This window comes from Lynx rufus, unplaced genomic scaffold (genome assembly GCF_022079265.1).
Source record: "Lynx rufus isolate CCGP_SWC_20201006 ecotype Redwood Valley unplaced genomic scaffold, mLynRuf1.p SCAF_5, whole genome shotgun sequence".
NCBI lineage: Eukaryota > Metazoa > Chordata > Mammalia > Carnivora > Felidae > Lynx > Lynx rufus.
Window position 1 is genome coordinate 76,714,009 of NW_025814867.1, and position 19,079 is coordinate 76,733,087.

General features: G+C 39.3%; 1 protein-coding gene across 2 annotated transcripts in view; it reads right to left on the reverse strand.

Annotated features, from left to right (window-relative positions):
- The window catches only part of EHHADH (enoyl-CoA hydratase and 3-hydroxyacyl CoA dehydrogenase), a 48,776-nt gene that overhangs the window by 8,052 nt on the left and 21,645 nt on the right, over positions 1-19,079 (reverse strand). The window contains exons 1-3 of one of the 2 annotated variants that reach the window (XM_047099982.1): positions 16,207-16,426; positions 14,834-14,938; positions 2,590-2,931 (exon numbers count right to left, since the gene is read on the reverse strand). In XM_047099982.1, the coding sequence (XP_046955938.1) occupies positions 2,590-2,931; positions 14,834-14,938; positions 16,207-16,258 (499 nt within the window). In that variant the 5' untranslated portion in view covers positions 16,259-16,426. Of the gene's footprint in view, positions 1-2,589; positions 2,932-14,833; positions 14,939-16,206; positions 16,427-19,079 lie in introns of those variants that run through there. The other variant, XM_047099981.1, reaches the window with a different exon arrangement.

The following is a 19,079-nucleotide window of genomic DNA, read 5'->3' on the forward strand; positions in this document are numbered from 1 at the left end:
CCAGGCTCCGAGCCATCAGCCCAGAGCCCGACGCGGGGCTCGAACTCACGGACCGTGAGATCGTGACCTGGCTGAAGTCGGACGCTTAACCGACTGCGCCACCCAGGCGCCCCTAGAATCTTTTTATAAAGCCTCACAACAAGGAACTAGGGAAACTCTCAAACAATGATTGACCAACACAATACTGATATATTTCACCTTTGCAATTGTATTGCATTAATTATTCTTGGCGTGAAGGAATATAGAGAAGAAGAAACAGGTTAAGTGCACATCAACTAGGAATAAATATTGGTGCTGCTGAAAAAGCACAAAAAAAAGGAACATTCATAGTTCTCTGTCTCACTCTCTCTATCCACCTTGTTTAAAAACTGTAACTGGGGGGTGTCTGGGTAGCTCAGTCAGTTAAGCGTCCAACTCTTGATTTCAGCCCAGGTCAGGATCTTATGGTTCATGGGATTGAGTCCCATGTTAGGTCCTGTGCTGACAGCATGGAGCCTGCTTGGGATTCTCTCTCTCCCTCTCTCTCTGCCCCTCCCCTACTGTGAACATGTGCTTCTTGCTCTCTTTCTCAAAATAAATAAATAAGCATTAAAAAAAGTCAAAAGTGAGCAGAGTCCAGACTGGAAGGAGCACAGTGTGACTGATACAATAGGCCGAGAAGATGTTGAGCGGGCTCTTTTCCTCCAAACTGGGTTGGTGCTGGACAGCTGGGTGAGGGTTAAGAAAGCTGACACTTTCAGGAAACTATGGACTTCCTCCCCCAGAAGACTGTACATAGCTGACACATATAACATTTTGCTTATCATTTCCGGGGGTTTAAAATCCACCAGAGACCCTTTATCCAATATGTCATTTGCAAATATCTTCTCCTATTCCATCAGTTGCCTTTTAGTTGGTTGTTTCCTTTGCAGTGCAGAAGCTTTTTATCTTGATGAAGTCCCAACAGTTAATTTTTGTGATGGAATAGGAAAAGGTATTTGCAAATGACATATTGGATAAAGGGTTAGTATCCAAAATCTATAAAGAACTTACCAAACTCAACACCTGAAAAAACAAATAATCCAGTGAAGAAATGGGCAGAAGACATGAAGAGACACTTCCCCAAAGAAGACATCCAGATGGCCAACAGACACATGAAAAGATGCTCAACATCGCTCATCATCAGGGAAATACAAATCAAAACCACCTTGCAACACCACCTCACACCAGTTAGAGTAGCTAAAATTAACAACTCAGGCAACAAGAGATGTTGGTGAGGATGTGGAGAAACGGGAAGCCTCTTACACTGTTGGTGGGAATGCAAACTGGTGCAGCCACTCTGGAAAACAGTGTGGAGGTTACTCAAAAAATGAAAAATAGAATTACCCTATGACCCAGGAATAGCACTACTAGAAGTTTATCCAAAGGATATAGAAGTATTGATTCATAGGGACACATGTACCCCACTGTTTGTAGCAGCACTTTCAACAATAGCCAAATTATGGAAAGAGCCCAAATGTCCGTCAACTGATGAATGGATAAAGAAGATGTGGTTTATATATATCATGGAATACTACTTGGCAATGAGAAAGAATGAAATCTTGCCATTTGCAACAAGGTGGATGAAACTCGAGGGTATTATGCTAAGTGAAATAAGTCAGTCAGAGAAAGACAGATATCCTATGTTTTTACTCATATGTGGAATTTGAGAACCTTAACAGACCATGGGGGACGGGAAGGGGAAAAATAGTTTCAAAGAGAGAGGGAGGCAAACCATATGAGACTCTTAAATACAGAGAACAAACTGAGGGTTGATGGGGGCGGTGCAGGAGAGAGGGGAAAATGGATGATGGGCATTGAGGGATGAGGCATTTGCTGGGATGAGCTCTGGTGTTGTATATAAGCGATCAATCATGGGAATCTACTCCCGAAGCCAAGAGCACACTGTATACACTGTATGCTAGCTAACTTGACAATAAATTATATTTAAAAAAATAAAAATAAAATCCACCAAAGACCATTCTTGGGTCAAGACTAAGAGCAAAGGAAGATTAGGAAAGTGGCACAAAGAAGCTAATCAGAGGGCTAGCTTCTGAGGAAAGAAGACGTTTTGTTTGGGAAAATCGCTGAGGGAAAAATTAAGGTCACTGTTTCAGGGTGCAGAGAGATTTGAGGAGAGTGATGTTGAATGACGAGAAGTGAATGGACCCAGGGACCAGAAAGGCAGAGCCTTCATTCCAAATACCTAGCTATAAGAGTGACAGACCATACCTTGAAATGTGGCAGAAGTAATAACCATTGTTGGGAAACCCAGGAGTGAGAGATTCATGCAGGGAAGAGGAGGGGATGAGTAAAAAATGCCCAGAGTCTGGAGTCAGACAGACCGAATGTAGACCCTTACACCGCCTGTGTTTAGCTTACTGTTGAGAAGGTTGGTGTCTCTAGGCCTCACATGTAAAATGAAGATAATTCATGGGCTGGGGTGCAAAATAAGTTAGCTACGCAAGTAACGTGTTTAGCATAGAGTCTGATACCCAGTGGCCCTAAGCAAATGGTATCACTTTATATGTGCAGATTTGGAAAATGACTTTAACTGCACTACGTTCTTACCGACAACACCAACTGAGGAGATGGGCCGCGCTGACGCCGTTTTCCAGGATGCTCCAGAGGGAGGTGACCACTTATTTGCCTTCCTCTCAGCAAAGAAAGCATATTGCAGGGCTTGAGCCTGCCCTGATCTCTGAAGGTACATAAACAGCTCCTCTTCCTTCTTGATGCCCACCTCATAGGGATACTGTACAGCAGCCTGGACTGCACGGACACAAGTCTCCTGAGAAAGGCACCCAGGATGCTGCTTCCGCATCTTCAAAAGGGCTTCGCTGAAAATTTCGTCCATGTTGGGCAAGCTCTGAATTGGCTTGTTGCAGAGTCTACGGGATTCTAGAGATTGACCTTCCAGAAATAAGAAAGATAATCACATCTTTGGAAATGTTACTTGTACCAAGGGAATATGAACAAATAATAACAATAATAATAATAATATAACCTATTCAAATTCAAAATACAAAATTAAATGCTATTCATCAAAATACTTAACGTAACACTAATATCAAAATATCTGTTATCTTTGCACCTTAGTCCTGCAAGATAGAATTCAACAGATTCAAAGTAATTTTCAAGTTACCTAATTTCGGCATAAAAATTGCATTTTCCTTCTGTTCCAAAACCGAGACAGTGTTATAGTAGATGAAATATTAAACTCTCCGTAGGTTTCAGGAAAATATTTCTGAGTTAAGAATATTTTAAATCCAAAATAATCTTAACTCTGTCCCTAACAGTAACAAAAATTTAAAAACACCTAGAAAAGAAGGCAGTGCTATATTGGTGCAAGGAGAGACACACAAATCAGTGGAAGAGAACTGAGTGTTCAAAATTTAATCCTGACAATGAGAGCCAACTGATTTTCAACACAGGTGCCAAAACAATTCAAGTGAAGTAAGGAGAGTTTTTTCGATAAATGGTGCTGAAATAACTGGATAGCTACATGCAAAAAAAATAAAAAATAAAAAATAAATGGATCCTTACCTAGAACCATATACAAAAATTAACTCACAGTGGATCATAAATCTACATTGAAGAGCTAAAACTATAAAAATTCCTAGAAGAAAACAGAAAAGCTTCAGGACCTCGGGTTAGGCAAAGTATTCTTAGCATAATCCATGAAAGAAAAAAATCAATAAACTGAACTTCATCAAAATTAAAGACATTGCACTTCAAAGAACACCATAAAGAAAAAGAAATGATTGGGGCGCTTGGGTGGCTCGGTCGGTTGAGCATCCGACTTGGGCTCAGGTCATGATCTCACAGCTTGTGAGTTCGAGTCCTGCGTCGGGCTCTGTGCCGACAGCTCAGAGCCTGGAGCCTGCTTCGGATTCTGGGTCTCCCTTTCTCTCTACCCCTCCTCCGCTTATGCTCTGTCTCTCTCTGTCTCAAAAATAAATAAACATTAAAAAAGAAAAAGAAAAAGAAATGATAAGCCATAGACTGGGAGAAAATATTTGTATGGCAGGCAGAGTAATGCCCCCCTCCCCATGTCTACTTCCTAATCCCTAGAACCTATGAGTATGTAACCTTACATGGCAAAGGGACTCTACAGATATGATGAATGTTAAAGAACTTGAGATGTGGAGATTATCCTTTATTGTCTAGATGTTCCCAACCTAATCACATGAGTCCTTAAAAGAGGAGACCCTTTCCCAGCTATGTGGAGAGAGACACTGGTGAGGAGGAAAGGTAAGAGAGACACAGCATGGGGAAGATTTGACCTGTTGGTGATGAAGTGGCTTTGAAGGTGGAGGTAAGAGGCCAAGAATCAGAGAACTCAGTGGCCTCTAAGCCATTCATTTCAACTTACAACCAGCAAGAACTTGGAGATGTTGGTCCTATAACACAAGACACTGAATTGTGCCAACAACCTGACTGAGCAGGAAACAGATTTTCCCCTAAAGCTTCCAGAAAGGAGTACAGCTGCAGACACTGGATTTTAGGCCAGTGAAAACCTCCCACCACACTTCTGACCTATAGATCTGTAAGATAACAAAAATTGGTGTTGTTTAAACTACGAAACTTGCAGTAATTGTTATCAACAGAAGACTAGTATGATTTACAAATCAAATATCTAATGAAGTATTTGTATCCAGAGTATTTAAAGAATTCTTGTCTCTCAATAGTAAGAAGGCAAACAACTCAATTTTCTAAATGGGCAAAATTTTGAGGGATATTTCACCAAAGATGATATATGAATGGCTAATACATATGTGAAGAGGTATTCAGTATCATCAGTCATTAAGGAAATGCAAATTCAAACCACAGTGATAAAAAACAAACAAACCATAGTGAATGTGGTAGGTAGTCTCTAAGTAATGTCATTTTTGAGATTAAGTTACAAAAAGACTGGCTTCAGTCTCATTGACCCTCTCTTGCTCTCTCACCTGTTCATTCTTTTTTTTTTTTTAATTTTTTTTTCAACGTTTATTTATTTTTTTTGGGACAGAGAGAGACAGAGCATGAACGGGGGAGGGGCAGAGAAAGAGGGAGACACAGAATCGGAAACAGGCTCCAGGCTCCAGGCTCTGAGCCATCAGCCCAGAGCCTGACGCGGGGCTCGAACCCACGGACCGTGAGATCGTGACCTGGCTGAAGTCGGACGCTTAACCGACTGCGCCACCCAGGCGCCCCAACTCACCTGTTCATTCTAATGGAAGCTAGCTGCCATATGTGAACTGCCCTTTGGGGAAGCTCATGTGGCAAAGAACTGAAGGAGACCTTCAGCCAACAGCCAACAAGGAACAGGGCCAACACACCCTATGGGACTGAATCTTACTAACAACTACTTGAATGAATTTGGAAGCAGATTCTCCCCCATTCAAGCCTTGAGGTGAAAAGAGCCAGCGGCAATACCTTGAATGCAATCTTTTGTGAAACCCTAAACCAGAGGACCAAGCTAACCACATCTACATTCCTGACCCACAGAAACTGCCAAATAATAAATGTTTGATTTTAAGCAGTTACATTTGGGGGTAATGTGTTATGTAGCTAGAGAGAACTAATATAGACCCACTAGAATGACTACTATCAAAAAGACATCACTACCAAATGTCTGTGATGATGTGGAGTAACTGAAATCCTCAGACATTACTTGTGAAAATCTCAAACAGTATACCTACTTTAAAAAGTCTCGTAATTTTTTAAAAAGATAAGCTTATTGTTCAACTGAGCAACTTCACTCCTAGGAATCTACCTAAGAAAAATGAAAACATATTTCCACATAAAACTTGTATATAAATATCCATAATAGTATTATTCGTAATAGCTCATCAACTGATGAATGGATAAAAAAAATGATGTGGTATAGTTATACATTAGAATACTATTCAGCAATCAAAATACTATCAGCAAACTACTGATACATGCTACAATTCAAATGAGCCTCACAACATTATGCAAACTGAAGGAAGCCAGATACAAAAAATTACATATCATATGATGCCATTCACAGTAAATGTCCAAAAAGGCAAATCTATAGAGACAGAAAGATCAGTGGTTGCCTAAGGCCAGGGGTAGGAGGGGGGTAAGCTGCAAAAAGACTTGAGGGAAATTTTGGGGGTAATGACAAGTCCTAAAACTGATACATGGCGATGGTTGTGCAACTTTATAAAGTAAATTATGCATCACTAAAGCTGTTTTTAAAAATGCCTAGAAATGAATTTATCAAGAAATATACAAGACCTTTAAGAATGTAACTATACCATTTTATTGAAGAACATAATAAGACCTTAATAAAGACAGACTCATGTTTCTGGATATAAACATTTAATAGCATGAAAATATAAATATTTTCCATATATATTATATATGAATTTCTCATTAGAACCCTTGTGGTTCTGTATTAAAAAAAATAATAACTCAACAGGGGCACCTGGCTAGCTAGCCAGTAGAGCATGTAACTCTTGCTCTCAGGATCGTAAGTCTGAGCCCCACGGGGGTCATGGTGCCTACTTGAAATAATAATATTAATAAAAATAAAAATAATTTGGGGCACCTGAGTGGCTCAGTTGGTTAAGCATCCGACTTCAACTCAGGTCATGATCTCTCTGTGAGTTTGAGCCCCGAGTCAGGCTCTGTGCTCACAGCTCAGTGCCTGGAGCCTGCTTTGGATTCCGTGTCTCCCCCTGTCTCTGCCCCTCCCCCACTCACACTCTGTCTCTCTCTGCCTCTCAAAAATGAATAAATGCTAAAAAAAAAAAATTAAAAAAAACTCAACAGAATGATTCTAAAGTTTGCATAAAAGAATAAATATGTATGAAAACATTACATGTTATATATTAGAATATACTTACATAAAATTCCTAAAAACCTGTTATGTCCTGTTATAATGTTATCAGTCATAATTTTAACATGTATGTCACAGAAATAACCAAATTCTCTTGTCACCTGCAATATAATAAACTCTCTTGTCAACTGCATTATAAGAAACACATTATCAGATCTTGAAATAAAAAGAATAAATGTGTAACATATTACGAAAACTGTTGTCTAAACCACTATACCAGAGACTTTTTTTTAAAAAGTGCTACCAACTCTTCAAGGATACACCATTATATCAAGAAGGTACACTTCAGTTAATTAGACAGAAAACCTACCAGGCCTTATAAAGCAGTTTCACCATAAAAAGGTATATGAACATGAACCTGTCTGGCATTGGTGTGTTATTATGTGTGCAGGGGAGAGTGAGTAAGGTTTGGATTTAACCATGTACGCATGTAAGTTTATCTGTGAGGCATCTATAATCTCAAAAAAAATTTTTTTTTTTTTTTTTTAAATTTTTTTTTTTTTTTTCAACGTTTATTTATTTTTGGGACAGAGAGAGACAGAGCATGAACGGGGGAGGGGCAGAGAGACACAGAATCGGAAACAGGCTCCAGGCTCTGAGCCATCAGCCCAGAGCCCGACGCGGGGCTCGAACTCACGGACCGCGAGATCGTGACCTGGCTGAAGTCGGAAGCTTAACCCACTGCGCCACCCAGGCGCCCCACAAAAAAAATTTTTTAACCTAGGAGGCAACAATACTTCTTTAATGCATGATTACTAAGTAGAATTGAAAATAATGGATTTTTAAATTAATGCTTTCCCATATGATGTTAATAACAGGATTCAGGAAAGGAGGGGAAGACAGTGGATAGCATATGGTCCCTGTTTGCCCTGCTATTGTTGGAAGGACATGAACTCTACCCAACAGGTTTCCAATTATTTGCTCAATTATGCAATGTATTAGCCTGATCCTCAACTTATAGGAAGGCAAGCTTAGCAGAGAAGGATGGAGACCTTTCCAGGGCCTACAGTTGATTTAATTCCCGATGGCCCAAAAGGAAGACAGGAACGGTCAGTGGGGAGAGGAGGGAGAAGGGCCAAGTATGTGGAGGACAAGTGGAGAAGGAAAGGGGGCTGAGCTGTCAGTGTTATAGCACAAACGGGCAGCTGGGGCAGTCTGTGCCAGGGACAGGTACGATATTTTCAGAGTGTGTTTCTTATACACTTGGTAGTTTTAAAATCTTGGTAATTTTAAATTCACTTAGCTGTACCTACATAGTCTGAGCGCTGGATCTCTGTCCTTGTGACCCTACCAGTGTTCCCGTCTCATTAGGACTGACTCCAACACCATAGTACTCATCAGAGTTATCCAAGAAATTTAAGAAGTTCAGATGCCCATGCCCCACTGCAGGCTCAGTTAAGAATATTTAAGGGTGGGGGGTGCCTGGGTGGCTCAGTCAGTTAAGCATCCGACTTCAGCTCAGGTCACTGATCTCACAGTTCATGAGTTCGAGCCCCGCATCAGGCTCTGTGCCGACAGCTCAGAACTTGGAGCCTGCTTTGGATTCTGTGTCTCCCTCCCTCTCTGTCCCTCCCCTGCTCACATTCTATCTCTCTCTTAAAAAATAAATAAACATTAAAAATTTTTTGAAAAAAAAAGAATAAGGGTGGGGCCTACACATGAATTTTTTTTATTTTTTATTTTTTTCAACGTTTATTTACTTTTGGGACAGAGAGAGACAGAGCATGAACGGGGGAGGGGCAGAGAGAGAGGGAGACACAGAATCGGAAACAGGCTCCAGGCTCTGAGCCATCAGCCCAGAGCCTGACGCGGGGCTCGAACTCACTGACCGCAAGATCGTGACCTGGCTGAAGTCGGACGCTTAACCGACTACGCCACCCAGGCGCCCCATGAATATTTTTAAAAATTCAACACTTGATTTTGAGGTGTAGCCTCTGGAAAGTCCAGTAGAGCATTAGGTCAGCCACTGCGTATCCAAGATGGCTGCAGCTCCTGGCAAACTTTGCCCCGGGCCAGAAACTGAAAAGGAAAGAAAGAAAAAAGAGGGAGAGAGAAGAAAAAAGAAAAGCCTGCTTAGTGGTGTGCAGTAATTACTGCAGTAATTATTGCTGATCAGCATAATGCTGTTATCCTGGGAATACTCAGAATCTCTCAGACTGCAGATGGGCATTCTGGGAACTTACCATGGCACTCATCCAGACCAGTCTAGGGCCAAGCTGAGCACATCCACTGGAGAGTTTTGGATCAGGGCGCAAATATGGATGCTTTTTCCCTGCTCAATTTCCTCTCTCTTTCTTGCTGTAACTATAAAGGATGCTATTATCTTACAAATTTGTTCTATTAGAACAAAATATCTTCATGGGGCGCCTGGGTGGCGCAGTCGGTTAAGCGTCCGACTTCAGCCAGGTCACGATCTCACTGTCCGGGAGTTCGAGCCCCGCGTCGGGCTCTGGGCTGATGGCTCAGAGCCTGGAGCCTGTTTCCGATTCTGTGTCTCCCTCTCTCTCTGCCCCTCCCCCGTTCATGCTCTGTCTCTCTCTGTTCCCAAAAATAAATAAACGTTGAAAAAAAAAAAAAAAGAACAAAATATCTTCAGAATTTCCCCTTTGGGTCTACAGGTGTGGTGTTTTCAGTGTGTGTTTCTGTACACCTGGTTGTTTGAAAATCCTGGTCATTTTAAACTCACTCAGCTGTGCCTACATAGTGAGAGAGGCAAGTATGGGCAGGACAGCACCAGCATTTGCTGCCCAGGAAAATGGGAGGGGAGGAACTAATTAGTGATTCAAATATGCTTATAATTGAATTATTTCCTTGACCCATTCACATTTTTTCCCTTAATTCTTTGAGGTATTCTAAGGCAGAAGAATATTCAAGTTGTGATTAAAAAAAAAAAAAAAAAAGCAAATCACCCTCCTAAAGGAAAAATAAAGAAGTGATTATTTTCCCTCTTTTCTTTCCGGGAAACTGACAGAAAGATATTCTCCGCCTAGTTTAAAGAGGGACACAACATGCAATTTACAGAAATGGTTACCTAAGACATAAAGGACTGACTCCTCCAATTCTGACAAACAGTAAGCTGTGTTTGTCACAGAAGCTCTGCAAAGGACAGACAGAACCACTGCACTTCTCCAGTCTTACAGGAGGTCACCCTCAGAACTTGGGTATCACAGAAAAAGGAAGCTCCATTTAGACATGTGCTTCAGCCGTCTATGTGAGACAGGGTCACCCTGCTCTTGTGAGACATGTGTATATAAATGTTCACAGAGAACAAAAAAAATTACAAAAAGCAGAAGATAAAATGGAGAAAAAGGCGATGAAACCAGGTAAGATTTGTTTAAAGTCACAAAATTGAAATGAATAAACAGACCAAAGTCTTTAGCAGAATTAGAATCGCTAAAAATGGCTAACACAGTGCAGTAACAGTAACAGAACCAGGATTCATTACAGGGACAAAAACAGCATTAGGTTCCTGGGTTGAGGCCCCCAGCTGGATGTCCCCTGTGCTCATCTTTGAATAACAGCACACACTTTCAGCTTCACACCAGAAGCATGCACATGGGAACAGGGAATTCTTACTCAGTCTGGAAATAAGCAGGCTGTTGGCCAAATGCAAGTGCAAATAAATAGCATTTTACAGGACCCTCTCTTCCCCAGTTTAGCAAAGCAATCTGGTTTGGCCAAGTAATTTGGAATTGCTCTGCTAAATCCATTGCACTGCACTGCAGTAGTCTGAGAAGCTTCATATAACAAGAGCATTAAGATGCCTGAAGCTAATTAACTTTCACAGTCAACTCTCCAGGATGCATGTTAAGTTTGCAGAGAAATTTGCAGCTACTTCCCAAATCATATTTTTAGATATATGCTAACCTCCTATATTCCCCTCCCACCCATAACTGGTTCCAAACTGCTGATTGTAACGTTGACCATTGGAAATTGAAACTAAAGAAATTCCTTAATGGTTTCCATGTTATTATTTTTAAATCAACGTTTCACCAGGGGAAGTGGGGGTGGGGTGAGGGTGGGAGCGTGGGGTGTGAGTTGCCAGGATGGAGTGGGAATAAGCTGTATTAGTGAAATAGTTTTACAAATGGGAAAGGAGAACTCAATCATTTCACATGTATTTTAAAAATTGAGGTATAAATCACATACCATAAAAGTCACCATTTTAAAGTTTACACTTCAGTGGTTTTTCTCATACTCACAAATACCTATTATAAAATATAAATATATGTTTATAAAAGATTTTTGTGGAGCCTCTCTTTCAAGTCAATCCACCATTTTTGTTCTGGCAAATAACAACATTCTAATAGCTATATTTAAAAGCAAACAAAGACCCAAAAGAAGAAAAAGAAGAGGAGGAGGAGGAGGAGGAGGAGGGGAAAGCCTGGAACAAAAAGAAAGGAAAAACACAAGACCTTAAATGAAAGTGAAAGGCAAAATAAATAAGCCTCTCTAAGCTATGCATTTTGTAAGATAATGAATGGCAAATGTACATACAATTCTTTCAAGTAGTCCTTTGTTGATTTGCACTATTTCTCTACCTTGTATCTCTGGCATTTACCTATTACAGCAGCAGCAAGGAATCATAGGCTTCCAAACAGTGGAACTCATTCTAAAAACAACAGCAACAAATAGTAAAATTCCCAGAGTTTTCCATGGGATTCTAAGCCTTAATCCCCAAAAGACACACAGTGGAGCTGCCCAGGTTGTAGCAAGAACCAAAAACTGGAGCTCAACCATTGGAGCCTTGGAGGTCTCAGAACAGGATCTGAAACCAGCTAATTTTATTGAATCTTTTCCTTTTATTGATAAAGCCCAAAAAGCTAATTTACTAAGATCGATAGAAGATTGAGACTATATCATCCAGGTCTCCTGACTTCCTGTCCTGAGCTCATTTCTCTACAGAGAAATGCACCTCTTCCTGCATCTCCTCCACACTGGCCAGGCATCCATTTTTCCTCTGGGTAAATTTAATGCTCCGGTATTAGGAAAAGATAAGCCTTTAAAAAAAAAATCAGAAGTCTTCGTTACCTACTACCCAGCAATAAAAATTCATTACCTATCACAACCAGTGATAAAAATTTCTTGGTTTATTTCCTCATGCAAATATGCACATGAAGACATAAACACACACATTTGTGCAATTTCCTACCTAGCTGTTTTCTACTTAGCATTACATGTAAGCATTTCCCCAAGTTCTTCAAATTCCTTAAAAAATGGAAGTTTTAATGGCTGAAGTTTTAGTTTGCTTCATTGAGATCTATCATCTTTTATGTAACTAATCCCCTAAAATTAAATTAGGTTTTTGAGTTGTTTCCAGTATTTTACGATGATAAACTTCAGTGGGTATCACTGTACACAAATCTTCATATACTTCTGTGATTATTTCTTTATGATAACTTCCTAAGAATAGAAATACTAAGTCAAAAGATGTGAGCAAGTCTCAGTACCTAACTGCCAAATTGCCTTTAGGTGAGATGTATTACAAGCAGTATAATAAGAGCTTGTCTAAGCTCAATCTCACCATATTATTTTTCTTTTCCAATTTGCTTGGCAAAAATTAGTATCTTCCAGTTCACTAGTGAATTTTTCATTACCCATCAAGTTTAAAAAGCATTTAAGAACCAAATATATACTTACTATACAACTCAGCAGCATTATTCTTAGGTATTTACCCAAGAGAAAGGTAAATATGTCTACAAAGACTTGTGTAGGTCCAAAGTGAAAACAACCTAAATGTCCATCAACTAATAAATGGGATAAACAATGTGCGGGACATCCATACTATGGAATGAATGCTATCAGGTAATTAAAAAAAATGAAATATTATTACATGAAACAACATGGATGAATACCAAAGACATTATGTTACGTGAAAGGAGTCAGACATGACAGACTACATACTATATTTTGATTCCAACTTTATATGAAATTCTAAAAAACAAAAACTATAGTAACAGAAAGTAGGTCATTGATTATCTGTGGCCAAGGGGCAGGAAAGAGAATCTACTGAAAAGAGGCATAAAAATACTTTTTTTTAGGGTAGTAGAACTATATACTGATTGTGATAGTAGTTACACAGCTACAAACAATTACAAAAATTCTTCAAACTCTATACTTGAAATGGGTAGATTTTAATGTGTGTAAAGTATACCTCAATGAAGCTGGAAAAAATGAACACAGAAGCAAAGATTACTTACGAAATTTTTTGAGAGAAATTAAATTATTGTAATTTTTGCATATTTCCTTTACTTTTGGGGCTATATTCATACTCTATGTAGCTATAATTATAGAATATATGTAAATTTATATTTTGGACATTTTTATCCACAATGTTACATATTTCAGTATACTTTTCATAATTATAATTTAAAATAGTTATACATAATTTCCCAAAGCCCCAAACCATTTCCCTACTGTTAACAGGTGAATTGCTAAATTTTAAAGCAGATGATTCCTAAAAAAAGAAAGAATAAAGAAAAATAAAATAAAATAAAGCACGGTTCCTTCTCAATATTTGGATGCCACCAAGTGGAAAAACTGTGCAATGTTACTGACATTGAAAAGACCATTTTATAAATTTTATAAACAGTAATTTAATGCTTAGTTTTCTAATTTAAAATTTATTTTAAAAGTTAAATAAATTACAAAAATTAAAACGGAGCATTTTACAGTTTACTGTAAAAAGACCATGATCCTCATCTATCTCTTTTAGTTACTTAACTCTCAAATCTCAATCTAGGGAATTCAGTTAAGGACAAGAACTTCCTGTGGAAACCTAGTTCTTTACAACCTAAAGCCACAGGTGTAACTGTTAGACATGGGTCTATCATAAGCCTCAAGCCAAAAAATCACGAATGGATTTCCAAATGCAAATAGCCTTTGTTGTCAGCCCGGTGACTTCTAACGAAACTATAAGCTCTGCCAGGAGGCACAATGAAATCAGTGATGAAAAGTTGGTGAAGACTGTTTGGAGGGCAGAGAAAGACACCAGGAAACTCATTCCCTTTTGGGCAAAGACTTGCTGGTTCTCTTTATGAGTCACCAGGATTTTCTCTCCACGGTCCTGGACTCTCCAGTTCAAGCTTTTCCTATTGCATTGAAACAGCAACTGGCTAGAGCCACAAAAAGAAAGATTATTTCAGGGAAGTGTTTGGTCCCTGCTGGGGTCAACAAAAGAATGACTTTTTCAAAGGAATGCCTTTGAGTGACACTGAGCCATTGCCTACCACCAAGCAGAAAGATGAACATGCTGCTCTATCTGTGACCCAACACTGCTCCCAATTATTTTTTCTGGCACTCTTTAACCCTCTCCATCTTGCTGCTGCTCTCCATAAATTGAAAAGGAATAGTGCCACTCCAGAGAACTTTTAAAGGGATGCCATGAACCCACAAGATGAGAAACCAGTGACAGAAAGAAAATACAAGCTCACTGAGACAAAACTATGGTTTTATTGCGGTAAATTAGAGAGGCTTGTTTCTAGTTGCTGAAATGTTTGCTTGTTTTCATTTTAATTATTTCTTACAGAAAATTCATTATTTCAAAACAAAATCAAAAGGTACTAAACGGTAAACAATGAAAAGTCTTCTTCCAATGGCTTCCCTGGCTGACCAGCCCCATTCCCAGAGGCAACCATGAACCATTTCTTGTGAATCTTTACATAAATATCTTATATGTAGAAGAACAGTTACATATATACATTCTCTCCATATAGACATTCAGTCCCATCCTCCTTTCCTTTTTGCACAAATGGTGAACCACTGTTCACAGTAACGCTTTTCACTTAAGAGTAGGTTAAATCATAGCATTCACACCAAATCAATACGTAGTTTGTCATTCATTTTAAAGTTGTATCATATTCTATCGCATGGATGTACCATAAGATATTTAAGAAATTCCTTATAAAAATGAAAGTTTAGCTTGCTCCCAAACTTGCGCTATTTTCATTATTATCTTCTTACCAGAAATTCTCTGGGCGAATTTGATTGCTTCTTCAACCGGGTCTGAGTTCACCATTTCATCTAGAATGCCCAGCTTGAGTGCTTCGTCTGCCAAAATGTGTCTTCCTAGAACAAAACAAAATAAAACAAACCCAGAGAACTGTGTGAGATTAAAGCAAAAGCATTACTTTCTCTGGTAGGGAAGGTTATCTTTCCTGGATACAAACATCTATTCCTAAATGAAATAAGTAAGCAGCACAGTAGAAAGTAGTAGACAGGTCACTGAAGAGGTAACCAGAAAACTTAGTTCAAGCTTCAGCTCTACCTTCTACTCTTTGTGTGATGATGAAGAATTGTAGAGAGACCACACCTTCCTCCTAGGTAAATGGGAAAAATTATGCTTACCTTGGTAATTCTGAGTATCAACTGAGAAGAATACATTTTCTTTATATTCTGTAAATCTCTATAGAAGCACTTTGTTAACTATAAGTCTCTATATAAGTGATGATTGGGTTTTTGCTAATAATAATAGAGGTAGTAACAGCAGAGCAGTAGCAGTATCTATCTTACACCAACATACATACCAACACTGATTGCAAAAAACAAAAAACAAAAAAAATAAACACAGTCCTAAAACAGAAATATAGCTGGGAAACAGGGGGAAATTAATGATTAAGTTGACATTATGTAAGTTATAATCAAAATTACACAGGACAAATGGGTGGACTTCTGTCATTTTTTGCCGACCCAGCATCTCAACCCCACCCTAAGTTTGTGGAATTGCTATTGTGTGAGCTTTGGACCCTGCCTTTTATTGCAGAAGCTAAAAGGGAAGCAGAAGTGATCAGACAATTGTTCCTTCAGGTCCACGCAGTTAGGGTGTGGCCCATGACCCCAAGTTTGGCGAAAGGAGTGCTCCATAGAGGGTTTTTAGCCTGGGGTAATGACACTAAGCGGCAACTAGCGACATCTAGCGTCTGGTGGTGGCACTGGCAGCCTCCAAGTATAGAATGGCAGCTTTAGGGTGTTAAGAAATTTGATGAGGGGCGCCTAGGTGGCTCAGTCAGTTGAACGTCTGACTTCAGCTCAGGTCATGATCCCCCAGTTCGTGGGTTTGAGCCCCATGTTGGGCTTTGTGCTGACAACTCAGAGCCTGGAGCCTGCTTCAGATTCTGTCTCCCTCTCTCTCTGCCCCTCCCCCACTCATGCTCTGTCTCTGTCTCTCAAAAAGAAATAAACATTAAAAAAAATTAAAAAAAAAAGTTTGATGAGCATCACTCCTGAGTTCTTCACCAGGTGTAAATATGTAAATTAATCTGAATATTCTGAAGTAGAGGGTTAAGGGATATAAGCATCCCTTATCACAGGGTCAAGAAGAAAGGCAACAATAATACCTGGCTTGCTTGCTTTCTTGCCGGTAACATCTTGCCTTGTGAAAGTGATCATCAGATCAGTCTTGGTGGCGATAATTCCACAGTCCTTGCTGCTCTTACAGTGTTAGTGGATGCCATCTTTGAGACAAACCCTCCATTCCTGGTTCTTAGTAGCGCTTCAGAGAGTTAGAAATGGGTTTTCTTGATTAGAGAGACAGTTCAATGATTTTTGGCAGGAGTCACTCTGCAACAACATTATTTGGTTAGTTTTCTGGAAGTGCCTTTGAAAACAGGCTCCCAGATTTCCTCCTGGGGTGAGACAGGCGGTGAAGAGTGGATGAGTGGCTGCGGGGGTCACATCTCCTGTGTAGAAGATCACTTGGGTGAGGGGTGAGTGCCCAGCCTGCAGCCTGCAGACAAAATGGAAAATGGAAACCTGAGTACTAAAAGGGTCTTTGGGGAAACTGAGTAGGAAATGTGAGCTACCCAAAAGATGTACTGAAAATTCCTTCAGCTGTGATGGTCTCTTCTGGCCTGGATTTCACAAAAGTGCAGGTGTATCACTGCTGTTCTTAGAGTGTCAGTGAGATTCTAGGTACTTTTATTGTCTCAAGGGCCTAAAGATGCAGCTCTGTATATACAACCCAAATCTTCAGGCTCAGATTTAAACTTGCTTTTTCTCTTTCTACTTCAGTGTAGACAACAACCACTGTCCAATGGACTTTAATAAGACCCCTGACTAGAGCTACTATAAGGAGACCCAGGGTAACCAAAGTTCAGACTTCTCTTCTTCAAAGTGGGTAATCTCAATTTTTTCCAATGTTTTTCATGGCTTCTTTTCCAACCTTTAGAACATTTTTGCCTACATAGAATCCTTTCCAGATGTCATTTTAAAGTCCCCCTGGGGCGCCTGGGTGGCGCAGTCGGTTAAGCGTCTGACTTCAGCCAGGTCACGATCTCGCGGTCCGTGAGTTCGAGCCCCGCGTCAGGCTCTGGGCTGATGGCTCAGAGCCTGGAGCCTGTTTCTGATTCTGTGTCTCCCTCTCTCTCTGCCCCTCCCCCGTTCATGCTCTGTCTCTCTCTGTCCCAAAAAATAAAAAAAAAAAAAAAAAAAAAAAAAAAAAACGTTGAATAAAGTCCCCCTAAAATTGTACAGACAACGTAAAAAGATAGGTGTATGATTCTGTTAATTTTCTTCTAACTCACTGTGACCTTTTCTATGCAAATCAAAATCCATCATATTCTTAGTTTTTACTTCTTCTCTTCATCAAGTTAAAAATAGTGATATTTCTATAAGCAGCAGTGCTTTGGAAAAGGCAATCCTAGTTCACTTCATTTCTTTTTGTCAAAGCAGCCAGATTTCTTCCTGATTTCCCCCAAGATACACTTGCCTTCCAGACTTAATGATAAAAACAGAGACACAAAATTCCTCAATATTCCCCCACATGCTTCAATTTTTGTAAACCTTAGGCTTTACAGACTCATTTCACACTATTATAATTTCCCCATATTTTCTTCTGCTTTGCTTCCTTTCTATTTAATCTTTTGCAGAATGAACTGTCTTCTGTGCTTTGAATTTCTGTAGTCTGTTGGATGATAAGCATCATCTTAGGAATTTTACATTTAGATACTTAACATACTGTACATTCTTAAAAGTGTACTTATCATAACATTGTAAATTAAAACAATTTCTACTTTAATTTATTAAAGACAAGAAGTTTAGTATGTTTAGGTTTTCTAACTACCCTTTCATAAGATTTAGAACACCACCCCATGATTTGAAAGAAAAAATAAGCCTTTTTTACACACATAGACTCATATTATTTTCTAATTTGGACCACATATACACAGTTTTGTATTGTGGTTTCTGCGTCTAAGAAAAGAGATCTCAATTAGCAATTCTCAAACTTTTTAATCTTAGGATCCCTTTGCACTCTTAAAAATAATGGAGGACTCCAGGGGCACCTGAGTGGCTCAGTTGGTTGAGTGTCCGACTTCGGCTCAGGTCATGATCTCACGGCTTGTGAGTTTGAGCACCACATCAGGCTCTGTGCTGATAGCTCAGAGCCTAGAGCCTGCTTCGGATTCTGTGTCTCCCCTCTCTCTGCCCCTCCCCCGCTCATGCTCTGTGTCTCTCTCTCTCAAGAATAAATAAACATTAAAAAAAAAAACCTATAAATAAATAAATAAAAAATAATGGAGGACTCTAAAAAGCTTTTATGTGGATTATTTCTTTTTTTTTTAATTTTTAAAAATGTTTATTTAAACATAAAGTCACCCAGGTGCCCCTATGTAGATTATTTCTATCGGTATTTACTGTATTAGAAAGGAAAACTGGGGTGCCTGGGCGGCTCTGTTGGTTAAGCGTCCAACTTCGGCTCAGGTCATGATCTCACGATTTGTGAGTTCAAGCCCTGCGACGGGCTCTGTGCTGACATCTTGGAGCCTGGAGCCTGGATTCGGATTCTGTATCTCCCTCTCTGCCCCTCCCCTATTCATGCTCTTTCACTCTCTCAAAAATAAACACTAAAAAAAATTTTTTTAAGTTAAAACTGAGAACTTTAAAATGTTTATTGTATTACTTTAAAATAACAACGATAAATGTTAACATTGATGTTAACATGAATAAATTTTTAATTAAAATAACTATTTTCAAAATTTTAAAAGCTTAGTCAGAGAGTGTCATTAGTTTACATTTTTACAAATTTCTTTCAAATCTGGCTTAATAGAAGACAGATGGATTCTCATTATCTGCTTCTTCATTCTATCTGTTCTGACATCATGTGGCATACAACAACCTCTGGAAAATTCTAGTATACATGTGTGAGAGAATGAGTGGAAAGGCAAATAATGTCCTATTGTTATGAAAGTAGCTCTGACTTTATGAACCCCCC